Below are 14,403 nucleotides of genomic sequence, written 5' to 3' on the forward strand. Positions count from 1 at the left end.
CAACATCTCAACACTAAGTGGAGAACAAAAATTTAAAGTACTTAATTATTTAGCAGAGTGTAAACATTTTTTGTGGAGGAGCAAATTCCATTAACGCGTGTGAAACCGAAGCGGTTCTGCATCTGTTTGGCACAACTATTTCACTAGTTGCACATAAATCATGCTGACCGAGGTCATGCAATGGAATAAGTTTTACAGACTGAAAACATTAGGACAGTCCTGATGTATTCCAAAGACTTAAAAATTTAATAACCTGTCCTCCGTGTTCTCCTTTTCTCAGTCAGTGCTAATCAAATTGCATTTTCACTTCATTCAGGTCAGAAGCTTTCAGGTCATCAATTGAGCCTCTAAAAATATTTCATTCATTTACAGCATGTTGAATTATATTCTAATTCATTTTTACCCACCAAGTCCATCTATTCGCTTTGCTATCTCATACCCGCAATCCACCAAAAGTAACATAATCCAATAGATCCAAAGTGAGTAGATGAAAGATTCCCCTCAGTGGGAGAGACAAGACAATGTTTTATTTTTGGGTTGCATTTTATTTGAATGCTTCCTATGAATGTGTCAAAAGACTCTTTCATGTGTCATGTCATGATGAACATGTTTATGTGGTAATGAGAGTCTTACAATATGTCAAAAGAACCATTCAATAGATTTTTTTTGAACTAACTGCCTGCTGTTGACAATGATAGCTGTGCAACTCCTTTAAACTTGGAAGATTAGCCATGAATGCTCATCTTTCAGTGCCATTGACACACATAAACATCCAATTCATTTAGAACGGAAGACGCTGTCCACACTTTCACTGTATTATAGCGCCACGCATCGTCATATGTTATTTGGAGAACGACCTTCGCTCACCTTCACACCTGAAAACCAGCCCACCCGTAGGCCCCCGGCCACGCCACCAGTCCAACTCAAAGCTCGGCCCATGGTCTGAATATTCCCTAGTTCCTTAAGCACAAGTTTAAAAAAAATGCACAATTCCTTTCTGCTAATTCACAATGTCAAAGTGAACAAGCTATAGACAAGTGCTGGCAATCTAGTTTGGAGTTGTCAAGGAATGTCTTATTGTTCACTTGCCAGCTTCAAAATAAAAGTCCAATAACTCATGTGTAACACAAAGCGGCACTTGAAAGTAGTAATACTTGAAAAGTACGTGAAAGGATTTTATTTTGAAGTCATTTGATGGCTGAAGTTGTGCCGCCAATTTTTCCTTGCTTCTGCCAAAACCTGTTATGTGAGTACTCAAAGTTTCCAAAAAGAAAACAATATGAAGCCTCGGATAACTGATTCCCAGCATCTTGTTAGCCAATACACAGCTCAAGAATCGATGAATCTCTGGATTACAGGAGGATTTTTTTTTTTGATTGAGGAGATATGATCACATTTCTTGTCCTAAATGACTTTCTCACAGGTAGACGTCCAATCCAATTGAAGTGGGAGGCAGTGTCTGTCAAGGATGCTTTCAAGTGAGTATGGAGCACATTTGTCTTAAAGGGAAAAAAAAAGTGCTATCAGTGTAATATTGGCAACCAAGTTACCACACAGCAAGGTATTGAAATTGGTCCCTGGAGCCAAAAGATGGTACTCGTGCATCACTACGGTTTACAGAAGACGAAGGGTTGCCAGTTGTTGCAACTATGCATTCTCAAAAACGACGTGTGGTAATGTCACAGTGAGAGGGTTTCCTGTGGTTTTTATTGAAACAGTTGTGAAGTAAGTGTTTCAAACGAACCCTTCCACTTTGGAGCCCACAATTGAAAGCTTGCTTCTTTGCTCTCAGGATTCATAATCCATGACGGAACCATAAAAACAGAAGGGCGATCCACGATGTTTGCTGTTTCAGCATCTCCGTGTAAATGGCCCCTTATATTGATTGTTGAATTTTATTTGGGTAAAATGTGAAAACTAAATGTTCATCCATTAAGACTCGGCTGACTGGGTCTGAATCATCACTTTGATATTAAGAGGTTTGATACGTTTCATTCATTTTCTGAACCGCTTATACACACAAGGGTCACGGAGGGTGCAGGAGCCTATCCCAGCTAACTACAGGCACCATGACAGCCTGAATTGGTGACCAGCCAATCATAGAGCACGATGAGACGAACAACCTTTCACAGTGACACTCATACCTTGAAATTTAGAGTGTTCAACCAGCCTATTCTGCATGTTTTTGGGATGTGGGAGGAAACCAGAGTACCTAGAGAAAACCCACGCAAACCCGGGGGGAACATGCAATCTCCACACAATGAGCACCGACCTGGGTTCGAACCCATGACCTTAGAACCGTGAAGCCGATACGCCAACCACACCCGCTGGATTTGAATGATGTTGTCTAATTCAAAACTGAACTTTGATATTTGGGGCGGCAAGGTTTTATCAGGACTAACTGACAGGAATTAATTAACAAGTGGTGTATCCAGAAACAGCTGTTTTAAGGTGAGAGCATATAAATACTGGGAAGCGGAATGTTCAAGGTCTGTCTGATCTGTTCCGGGAAGCCAGTTAACATTTATTTGGATTTCCAAACAAATGCTCTCATTGTATATAGATGACTGAAATTTTAATTACGCCCTTTTGTTTAATCAACTGTGTTGTACGCAGAATTATGTTGAAGCCAAAAAGTATACAGAGCTGCATTGAGTGTTTCTGTACAGACTGATGTTGGTGTTAACTTTTGTTAGATAACGTTGTCAATGTTAAACTCTGTTTATATTCTGTGTCAAAAGGCAGCCATGCTTTGGACAACACTAAAGTTATTCCAGTTGCATCCAGCTAAAAATGAAGTAAGCATTGCAAAATATTGACTTCAAATTCTTCCTGTATCTATTATGCACTTAATTTGCATTGATTCAATTTCACAATTTACCAACATTTTTCTGCCCATCAAAAATATAAAATCTGTCATTTTCTTCTCAATGCGGTGGCCCATCAAAAACACACGATCTGTCATTTTCTTCTCAATCCTGTGGGTGGTGGTGCGTTTGTAGTAGTGGGAGTGGTAAAACAACATCCTCCGCCTTCCTTCCCCTGCACTGTTGTTGGGGTACACCACTCCTGTTTCTGGTGGGCTAGAAAATCTTCAGACGTCTCCCACGCACAACAGAGCCATCTCTTATGGTCCCTCCTGCAAGCTCCTGAGCAACTCCCCAAGGTAAGAAGCCTCTATGATCTCCTTCCTTCGAAAAAAATGTTTTGCATCAGATGACTTGATTTAGAAGAAGGATAACAGTAGTATTTGTTGTAAAGCGGCAGCCTTCAAATGCTTAAGTATACTAGTTTCAACAGGCCAAGGCAATTGCATGTGCAAATATGTCATATTTGTGGGTTGTTACAAAAGAGATGTGATGGGAGTTGTCAGTGTTCCAACACTAAGAACAAATTTTGTGTGCGAATAGGGCTTGGCCATTAGGGTATTTCTTTTAAATGTTGCTTTAAAAAAAGGTCAAGGCCATATTTCTTATTTAATTGATGTAATATGGTACAAAATTTTAGTGATCTAAACTCATACTTGAAAATAGACTGCATAGAAAGAAACTGCTGTACATGCTGTACATGTTACACATCACCTCCTCAAAAAAGGTAGATTTAGATTGGTCTCCAGTGTTATGGGAATGAGAGGCCGTGATGTTACCCAAACATTGTCTGCTTCTCCAAACAAGCATGACAAAGATGCAGCACCAATGCTGACACACTGACGAACGGTAAAGCCATGAATCAATGAGCTCGTGTTACTACATGCTTTTAGGAACCTTTTCCCCCCTTGCCGAGAAACACAGTCTAATCCTATTAAACATAACCACACTTACTGGTTTTACACACTTTACCTGCACAAACAAAGATCCTGAGTTGTCTAAATTATATTCTATGAAACAGCAATTTAAAATATTTGAATGTAAGGTGTGTTTGTGATTTCAACTGGAACGTTATAATAAGGAATAAGAAGCATACACTGTAATGGATGTACAGCCAAACTGACAGAAATATTATAGAAAAGACAATCGGAAACTCTGAATGCAATGCAACGTAACACAGAAAGTTGACTAATTTGTGTCAAACCAAACAAAAACTTACTCTACTTTCATTATTAATGCTGAATATAAAAAATAGATTTTGTATCGAATGTCATCAAGCTATGCCAGTTTGCATCATATTAAGCCCAGATTTCAATGTTTTCACCCTTTGTTTAAAATTAAGATGGTGAAGCTGTACCATGAAATTATGTCCTAATTACCATCTTAATTTGAATTTCAGTGGAGGTAAATGTTGATCTGAAATGGAGGGTGACTCTGAAATGCTGTCATTATAGAGAACACCAATGAAGGAAACCCATCATTTGTAGCACATGTAAATGTGATGAGTTTCACAAATTGGAAATGTTTGATTTTCTTTCTCTTGTTCCTGGTGCAAATATGCCAAGTGCTTCTGATGTGGTTTTAGACCAAGTGTTGGTAATTACATAGATGCATGTGTGCATTTGCTGGTTTGTGCTGTTGTGGCTGTGAACACAGCACACTCCATACACTGCTCATCACTGCAGCTTCTCTCATCCTCTTTAAATGATGTGTGCAAGGGACAGGAAATGACCGGATAACAGAAGAATTTGATATTTTTGAGTCCTTTGTGTTCTCCTGACAATTATGATCCATGATTATATTTTACTTTCTAATTTAAATGAACTGTAGTCATTTATGAGAGATGTGTAGCATTGGTGACATTATCATGATAGAAATGATCTTCACAAGGTATAATATTAATTCAGGTGAAAATATAGTAAAAAAAAAAGTATAAAAACCCAAATATATCATTGCCACGTTTTTGTTGTGAACATGTTTTCAGGAAAATGCAATGCAAATGTTATTTTATTAAAAATGAATTATATTGTATAAATTTAATACAGCATGTAAAATGATATGATTGTTTCTACAATTCACATTTTAAAGTAAAAAGCATAGTTTTGAAAAATCACTACACACTGAATCCACCCCAAAAAACGTATTCACAAATCTAAATTAGATTAGATTAGAATTTTATTTCATCCCGTATTCTGGAAATTTCTTGGTTGCAGTAGCAAGACAGACACAAGGCACACAAGACATTGTAGACCTAGGTAAAAAACTGGAGCCACCCACAGATAGTCCACAAGGTGGGGACCTTCTGCAGACTGAGACTGAGGTTACCACATAGTCTCTCAGTAGTCTGGAGGTTTTAAAGATCATCTTCCTTGCCTAGATCGTCCTAAGCTATCCTATCACCTAATCAGCAGCAGTGGAGAGGCCGGTGTTCTATTTCCTGACTGAAGGGCTTGGTTTTTATAATCACATGAATGTCTCTATTTATCAGGAACATTAGGCATGATAGTATTTCTTTTTCTTCTCAGATTAAATAACCTGATTTATGAATGTTCATAATAATCTTCCGAGTACATACAGATGCATGACCACATCATTATAGGAAGCTTTTAGTTAGAACCACAACATTTTATTTTTTGCCAACAGGAAATGGCATCAAAACTGAAAGTGGGATACAAGTGCCGTATAGCCACAGTTATATTCCTCCTCTTGGCTAGTATTGCTGGGCTCATTGCTGTCGTCGTCATCCAGGACCGCTGGAGGTCCAAAGAGTACTCTTTGGAGGTGGGTGTAACAAACTGTCATTTTCATGATACACCGTATACTCATTCACGGACACCAAAGTAAGCACACTGCATGTTGAAGCTTCTTAAATTGAATCATTCATTCATTCACTTTCCAAGCCGCTTAGCCTAAGTTGAATTCTTTCATTCATTCATTTTCTGTACCGCTTATCCTCACAAGGGTTGCCGGGAGTGCTGGAGCCCAGCTGACTTTAGGCGCCAGGCGGGGGAAACCCTAAATTGTTGGCCAGCCAGTCGCAGGGCACAATGCCATGGGCAAACATTCACACTCACACTCATGCCTAAGGGTAATTTAGAGTGTCCAATCAGCCTACCTTGCATGTTTTTGGAAAGTGGGAGGACACCGGACTACCTGGATAAAACCCATGCAAGCGCAGGGAGAAAATGGAAACTCCACACAGGAGGACTGACCTGTCTGGGTTCAATTCCCACTCGGTGGCGGTGTGATTGTGAGCGTGAGTGCTTGTCTGTTTCATTGTGCCCTCCAATTGGCTGGCAACCAATTCAGCGTTTCCCCCGCCTGCTGCACGTAGTTGGCTGGGATCGGCTCCAGCACCCCCGCAACCCTTGTGAGGATAAGTGGTATGGAAGATGAATGAATGAATAAAATAAAATAAAGAATACATGTGCTTTTCTTTAACGTCTGACATTTCTAACAATCTAATTTCCTCAATTGCAAATCATAAATATTAAATACTATATTATTGTTCTTATATATACTAAGCCCGGTTTTACCATTTGGATGAATTATTTGAAGTCAATTAGACAGTGTCCGTTGTTTTGGAGAATAAGGTCGTTTTAGAATTTCATCAGAAACCAGCTGTTTAACTGTGCCAAAAGTTACAGGAATTCTAAACGGAGACGTTCTTTCTCTGAATGCAGTACGGCATCGTGATTGACTCGGGATCTTCTCGGTCTAACATCTATTTGTATGAGTGGCCAGGGGAGAAGGAGAATGAAACAGGAGTGGTGATGGAGAAAATGAACTGTAAAGTTTCCGGTAAATCCAATCCACTGTTATAAGAAAAGTAAAAGAATTACATCTTACAATTTTTGTCATCATAATTCTGTAATTTATACCGAACCTTGTACTTGTAGGTGTCGCAATCTCTGAAATGAAAATTGACTCACAGAAAGATGCAGAGACATGGAAGGGTTTCCAAGATTGTATGAAAAATGTCTCTGGAGCCATTCCCGCTAGAAAGCACAAAACCACTCCTCTCTTCTTGGGAGCTACAGCTGGAATGAGACTCTTACAGTAAGTAAGCAGGGGAGCTACCTACAGCATATTTTCAACATTCTCTTAGCAGAATGACTACATTCTGTCTTATAGGCTAAACGCTCTATTATTACACATACAACATGCAGTTATAGAAGACGTGCTAGGGTTGCTTGGTTTTGTTATGCTTTTTCCCCCTGGTGTCCTGTCCGAGTGATTGCCCATTGTGTTCAGCTGTCGTTTCTCCGCCCCTGGTGCATCCTTCCTCCCTCGTGTGTTTCCCAGGTGCTCCTTATTGTCTCGTCAACCCATGTCAGTCTATTTAAACCCCACTGATTGCTTTTTCATTGTCGGATCGTCTGCTTTGTTTGTACCATGCCAAGTTGCTATGTCATTCTCCCTGTTCCATGTTCCCTGTTACCCCATGTCTTCCTGTCAGGTTTGATTCTGTGATTTGATTCTAAGTCGTTGTTATTTTCTAAAGATCCTGCCTAAGTTATTAAAAATTTCGTTTGAGCTCCACTTCCCTCGTCCTTGCCTGCTTCCCTGCGATTGGGTCCTACTCCATGTATCCTCGCCACGATGTCAAAAGACGTGATAAGACGTAAAAACTCAGCAAGCCAGTTATTGTGCAGTTGTCAGAGTGACATTTCCAAGTGAGATCCCCTCCTAAAAAGCAATAGCAGATGTTTAAGCCATCTAAAGAGCTCATCAAAATAATGTTTCTGGACCTGATTAAACACAAATCCATTTCTTATGTAGGGTACCTTTTGAGGATTGGCGAATATTTGGATGTGTTTGCAGTTATGGTCGCCATCATTTGTTGACTTTTTCTATGTATGTTTTGTTGTAAGAGAGAAGGACATGCAGCGAGCAACTGAAGTCTTGGATAGTCTAAAGGAATATCTGAAGTCTCTGCCCTTTGACTTTCAAAATGCATCCATCATTACTGGTCAGGAGGAAGGACTATATGGATGGATTACTGTCAACTATTTGATGGGTAACTTTCTTGAGGTAAAACCAATTAACATGCATGACAACATCTCTCATTAAATGGCATTTCCATTCATAAATGCCAGTAGATAAATACTACTGTATGTTTTTGCAGTTGTTTATCAAACCAAGTTTGTTTGTAATTCATCATCAATAACTCCTCACTGGTTCACACTCAAGTGTGAGAAATTAAAATAAGAATCACAATTGTTTCGGCACAACTTATTAGTGTAAAATGGAGTGAGGTTCAGAACATTTGGATTCCAGATTAATACTTGGTAACATACGTACATTATTAATCCATGAAAACATTAAAGACTAGTAGGAGCTTTGTTATTTTGATGACCATATGTTCATGCAATTTATAATTGGATGGCTAGTAATGCGTGGTGAAGTTTCCTTACAATTTGAGTTTGTGGCATTATCGAAAGTTCATTTCTAAATCACAATGAGTCAGTAAACCAGTTAGGTAATCCTTGACAATGAATAGTAAAGTTTTTACTACATATTTACTTTGCATGCGGATAGTCAAGAAATGTATTATTTAATATGTTAGGAGTGTAAAAAAATATGTTACACCTCATATATTATTACAATCCAAGTTATATGTTCCTGTGCAAATCTATCTTTGAAATCTGTTTGTTCCATTCTGGTGTAGGACAAAATCCATGAGGTTTAAATAGCCGATCTTCAATCATTAGCCCCCGGCCGGCCCTGTAATAAACAGATTCGACAATCATTGAAATTGTGCCTTACATATACTTCTTTTTATGCTTGCAGAAAAGCCTATGGAACGCCTATGTCCGTCCACAGACATCCAAGACGGTGGGCTCGATGGATCTTGGTGGTGCATCGACACAAATTGCCTTCGCGGTGAATGACGACCGGGCAGGGCCTGACTTCTTGCATGTCAAGCTCTATGGCTACCCTTACAATATTTATACTCACAGTTTCCTCTGCTATGGCAAGAATGAAGCTGGCAATAGGCTTCTGGACAAAGTTATCCAGGTAAACCTAGTTGAGGCAAGGTGCAAGGATGTGTGCAATTTCTAAATATTGAACTTTAGTCTGTAAATAATTGATTGGTGAAGATAAGTATCTTCTCTTGTGCGCCCAATAAACAGGAGGCAACCAGTTAAAGACATGGAGAATAAGATTATTAAAATATTTATGATCACGCTATGAGTATAGTATGTATATATGTTATTCATCAGTCTGGGAGAAATGCATTAGTTGCAGTTGCTAGTCACTTTTCGATTGTTACTTTACTTTTCTCCCCATTTTACTACAATCTTTAACTCTAACCTTGCCTTCTTCGCATTCATCTTGAAGGAATCATCAGATCCTGCCTATGTTATCAACCCCTGCTACAACACTGGAGTAAATGAAACCATTGTGGCCTCGAAAATTTATGACTCAGAGTGTACTAAGAAACCAAGGAATTACAGTCCAGATAAAAAATACAACATCATAGGGTCTGGCAACTCCGAACAATGCAAGAGAATGACAAAATCCATATTTGATTTCACCACTTGTTCCTCTGCTCACTGTTCATTTGATGGGGTTGAGCAGCCACCAGTCACTGGAGAATATATGGTAAGATAGATTCACCAAAAGTACTACACGTACAAAGAAAACACGTACAAATACTTTGCTTGAGTGACGTGTTTTCTTCCGGGTCTTCCAGGCATATGCAGGCTTTTTCTATGTTGCCAGAGCGGTGTTGATGAACGAATCGAAAAGTGCCACTGTCAGACCATCCGACTATGACGAATTCCAAACCGCGATTGATGAGTTCTGTAGCACCCCGTGGAATGAGGTAACTTTTATTTTATCACAGACTACAAGGGCACTTGAAGTTTTTCCTTAGTTTACAGCATTCTAAGTTTAGCATGAAAATTATTTCAACCCAGATTGTACCGCAATAATTGGGATATGAGTAATTCATCGAGTGTTTAATAATGTTGAATTACCCAACAGAACTTAAAAATAGTAAATAAAATGGGACAAATTACCCCAAAATATTATAAAAGCTTTGACAGAAGTTTTCAATAGTTAGACAAATGTTTAGTTTTCTGTGGAAATGTTAATTGTGCGACCTCGGGGCATTCAACTTTAAAAGTTTGACAGTACTTGACTGATCTATGTACTATAGGCCACACTTTAAAGAACCCATAACCCATTCAAATCCCTCTGTTTTTGTTTTAGCTGACGCAAAAGAAAAAAGATATTTGGGTTAGTTACCTTCGCACCTATTGCTTTGCATCTCATTTCATCTTCAGTTTGCTGACTGACGGTTACAAATTCGACGCAAACACGTGGAAAGACATTGACTTTCAAATGAAGGTGAGTCGAATGAATGGCAAAGATCCCAACCAGTATATTTTTAGCGTTGCTCACTGTGTGCTCAGACATGCAGCAATAGTATGTGAGAAGACATCTCAGGCAAGTAGATGAGTGATATTGTGCTCAAGCTGTTATCACGTGCTCTTAGCTGTTCCAGACACATTGTTAATGGGGCCACCCTTCTGAAAGATGACATGGTAATCATCCGCATTGGAGAAAAAAAAAATGAAAGGAAGGCAATGTTTCGCTTCGGGATGCCCCGGGGATGTGGAACACTATTTTCCCCCCAATGAGGCTCCCTCAAATGAAGGGGATTCCTCATGTGTGACTCAAGAAAAAACAAAAGTTGCTGGCATGTTTGATGTAGCATTGCAATTCACACACAAGGGATATTCCTCAACAGCTGGCCGTGTTCCCAAATGACAAGCCAACTTACAAGAGTCTCTGTGTGCTGTGTGCTCTTCATCGCCTCTGGGTGTCTGGGAGGATTTTTTTGGCAACTGTTACAAACAGACATGATTGGAGTCTTTACAGGGACCCGCCATGAAGATTTAGTTTTTCTGACTCATTCTTTAAGCTGGAACATGGAAACTTGTTCACAGCCTTTGTGAGTTTACAATACAAGCAAAGTGCTGTTCAATTATTAACAGCGACATCATTCAATAGTCCTGGCTTAGTGGGTGACTGGTTAGCATGACTGTACTGCTTTTAAGAGGTCGTGGGTTCAGATATGGAAAAAAAAAGTTCTCTTGTTTGGTGTTTGCATGTTTTCTCTGTGCTCACATCCGTTTCTTTCTGGTACTCGCCGTTTCTCACACATTATGGAAACACAAATGTAGGTTAACAGAAATAAAAAAAAAAATAGAATGTGGTAGATGGTTTTATGTGCACCCATTTTGGTTTTTGGAAATGGCTGTGTGCCACACAAAAAAATCTTGCTAAAATTGTCTTCAAAATATAGACTATAATGGAAAAAGCGAATAAGCTGATCTTTTTCTTAACACCCCCACCTTGTGGTAGTTTTTTATATATATTTTTAAGTTACAATAATGGTAAACAAAAATAAAGTCATATATCACCACACGTTCACTGGGGGGGAATAAACTTAAAAAACACACACAGAAAATCACTTCATTCTTTGAACTATGATAGGTCAGTAATTAGTTTTGTGAATTCATTTTTCTTTGAGCAACCGTGGAGGATTTGGGGAGTTTGATATACAGACGCTCCCCTACTTACGAACATTCAACTTACGAACAACGGTACATACGAACATGTCTGCAAATTGCGTTTAAGTCCAAAAATGTTCGCAAGTCCAATTTTGTATTTCGCGTCTTTTTCGGAGTAGTACTTCTTTCCGCCGCTAATACCGACGCCTGGCGCTGTGAGAGCTCAGCTCACCCAGCATCTACCTTCTTCGTTGCAATGCGGAAGTGCGTGAATGTATCTCCAGTGTGCAAAGAACCTTTTTCATTTGTATCATTAAATATCTCATGCATCCAATATTGAATATGGTTGGTAAAAAGCTAAGGGGTTCTATTGAGGGAGTTGCAAGGAAGAGGCAAGCCATTTCATTTGAAACGAGTGGCAATAATAACGAAGCTTGATGCGCGTCAGAAAGTGGTGAGCGTTGCACATTCAGTACCATTTATAAACAGAAAGATCGAGCAGCAGGACTCAAATATTGAACGTTGCACAAAGTTTGCAAATCAATTGAATGATGCCATACAGTGCTACTGCATCATTTATGATGAAAAAAAGAAGAAAACTGTGCAATCGTCATTAGGTCGCTTCTTTTGGCCAGTTTCTAATACATAAATCTATCTCTCTACAGTACTGTACATATTCTCTCCATTTTATTAAATGTTTTTTTTTTTCAGTACAAACCAATGCGTGTTACTTATACAAGCCTTAAACATACAAATGCACTTATATAAACCTTCAATATACTTATATAGGCCTTAAACATAAATTATAATACAAAATATAGCACTAAATCAACTTACAAACAAATTCAACTTATGAACAATCGCTCGGAACCAATTGCGTTCGTCAGTTGAGGAGTGTCTGTACTCATTCCAGTTTTCTTAGAAATTATTTTATTTTAGTAACAATGTCTTCTCTCTTCTTTTCAGGTGAAAAACACCAGTGTAGGTTGGAGTTTAGGCTACATGCTTAGTAGCTCTAATATGATCCCGTCTGAGGTGAACGAAATCCTCCCATTGACTGATCCTGTCTTTGCCGGCCTAATATTTTTATTTTCAGCTCTGACTATTGTCACTGTCATCTTGATTTTCATCATTCTTATCCGCATATGCTACTAGGTAAGTTAATTTGTGTTAAATTGTTGCAAAGGTTTGTATGGGAAGAGCTTGGTGTCATCCCAACTAATTAAATTAAATGCTTTCCAACCAGTATGCATCAATAATTCATTGATGTATTAGCTAAAATTCCATAATGTAGCTTTAGGTTTCTTGCAATGTTGAGAAATGTCTATATGAAGAGAATATTAATACAGTAGGTCTTGTTAAATAGATACATTACATAGAAAAATGTTGCCAGCAGCCTCAGAAGGATTTGAAAAGAAGAAGAAAAAGAGGTCCCTGTCTAGGCTCCATTCCTGTTTGAACCAGAAAAATATACAACATCAGCTACAGGGTGGGGTCGCTCATTTGCAGCATCGTGCAGTGCACACCTAATTCCACATGACAAACATCTGAGGAAATATCTGGCACATTCATCACATTCTTCTGGTTATGAACCTGCATTGTACTTAACAGATTATGGAATAACACAGAAAAAAAACATCATTATGCAACAACTCAACCAAACTGACATTGGTTAAAAACACAACTTTCTTTTAGGGACTAATATCTTTGTGTTTTCAGTGGAATCCTTGAGTTTAAGCAAAATGAAAAATGAACATCAGGTTTCTATCCTATTTTTGTTTCAATCTCAGGGACATTCAGACTTTTATTGATCATGTTGATCCCATCCAATCACATGTCTTCAAAGAGTCACAATCTCCCTTTGAGATGTGTTTTTCTCCTATAATGTTTACTGTTTCTATGTCATTTGCACGAGTTAAACATGCAAAACAATAGCCCTTTTGTTATTGCTTGATTTCGACTGGGTTGTATTATGTGAACTAATTTACTTATTTTCTTCTATTTACTAAATGAACACCAAAATATTATCAATGCACAATAAAATTGACCATTAAATTAGATATGATGTTACAAAACATTTGCGTGTGTGTGCATATTTATTTTTATGTTGTATGTATCTGCTTAACACGTTAGGCACCCTGATTATTATTACTTTAAAAAACAAAGAATGTACAATTTCTTATTGTTGTAATGATTTTTTTTATCTTTGCAAAGAAATGAAAACCACAAACAAGGATTAGGATTTAGGATTGGTTTTCACTAGGTTGAGTCGATAAAAATGTTATATAAATATCTTGTTGATGTTTGCGATTGCCGTCCAGATGAGTCTACTCTATTCAGCAGCAGTGTGAAATGTAAAAATTATATTGAACCTTTGCATGGTCATATTTTTTGGACAGCAGTCTAATGTCACAAAAAGTCATAAAAATGTGTGCATGAATTTCACAGACTGTATCAATATCACTCCGTCAGACAGAATTATGCATGATTGGAAAATAAAAAGCATTGAATATGGCATCTGTCATCAAGGTTTGTGATGTTATTATGAACATATGTGTGGAGTTTGCATGTTCCAAAGACATGCATTGTAGACTGATTGGACATTCTGGAATAAAGGTGAGTTGATGTAAAACACTAAGTAAAATGTTACTCAATATTTGAGTGTACTAACACATGCTGTTTTATAGTATCACGACCACAAAAATCATGACTATCCTACGTCATCTTCAAAACATAGACATTGAGTTGGTAAGACAAACCACCTCGAAGAGCCCGGTAAGCAAGCCACCATCTTCTTCACATACAATATGGCGGGGCAATATGGTCGTGGTTACGTCTATTGTTTGCGCAGCTGCGTAAATTAAGCACATGCACAGTGTCTCGCCCCTTTTGAAACAGCCATTCGATGCTGACGGACGACGAGCACGCTAACAAGGTAAGGCGTTGAGCAATTTGCTGGCCTAAGTGCATTTTTATCACGCTACCGGGAGATTTTTTAGCAATCGATT

The 14,403-nt window shown here is 38.4% G+C and overlaps 1 protein-coding gene across 4 annotated transcripts; it reads left to right on the forward strand.

Annotated features, from left to right (window-relative positions):
• Nucleotides 1–1,432: 1,432 nt before the first annotated feature.
• On the forward strand, nucleotides 1,433–13,816 carry entpd3 (ectonucleoside triphosphate diphosphohydrolase 3). 4 transcript variants are annotated; one of them, XM_077598034.1, is made up of 13 exons: nucleotides 1,433–1,478; nucleotides 2,742–2,798; nucleotides 3,003–3,166; nucleotides 5,511–5,648; nucleotides 6,551–6,668; nucleotides 6,767–6,926; nucleotides 7,742–7,901; nucleotides 8,661–8,888; nucleotides 9,213–9,476; nucleotides 9,568–9,699; nucleotides 10,089–10,226; nucleotides 12,362–12,430; nucleotides 12,492–13,816. In XM_077598034.1, the coding sequence occupies exons 4-13, from the start codon at nucleotides 5,514–5,516 to the stop codon at nucleotides 12,495–12,497; spliced, it is 1,410 nt and encodes a 469-aa protein (XP_077454160.1). In that variant the 5' UTR covers nucleotides 1,433–1,478; nucleotides 2,742–2,798; nucleotides 3,003–3,166; nucleotides 5,511–5,513; the 3' UTR covers nucleotides 12,498–13,816. The 4 variants fall into 4 exon arrangements, with proteins under 4 accessions (XP_077454160.1, XP_077454159.1, XP_077454161.1 ...); XM_077598033.1 differs by lacking the exon at nucleotides 1,433–1,478 and having other exon boundaries at nucleotides 2,748–2,798; nucleotides 12,362–13,816; XM_077598035.1 differs by lacking the exons at nucleotides 1,433–1,478; nucleotides 2,742–2,798; nucleotides 3,003–3,166; ... (1 more) ...; nucleotides 6,551–6,668; nucleotides 6,767–6,926 and adding an exon at nucleotides 7,253–7,543 and having other exon boundaries at nucleotides 12,362–13,816.
• The last annotated feature ends 587 nt before the right edge of the window (nucleotides 13,817–14,403 follow it).

The sequence above is a fragment of the Stigmatopora argus genome, chromosome 4 (genome assembly GCF_051989625.1).
Source record: "Stigmatopora argus isolate UIUO_Sarg chromosome 4, RoL_Sarg_1.0, whole genome shotgun sequence".
NCBI lineage: Eukaryota > Metazoa > Chordata > Actinopteri > Syngnathiformes > Syngnathidae > Stigmatopora > Stigmatopora argus.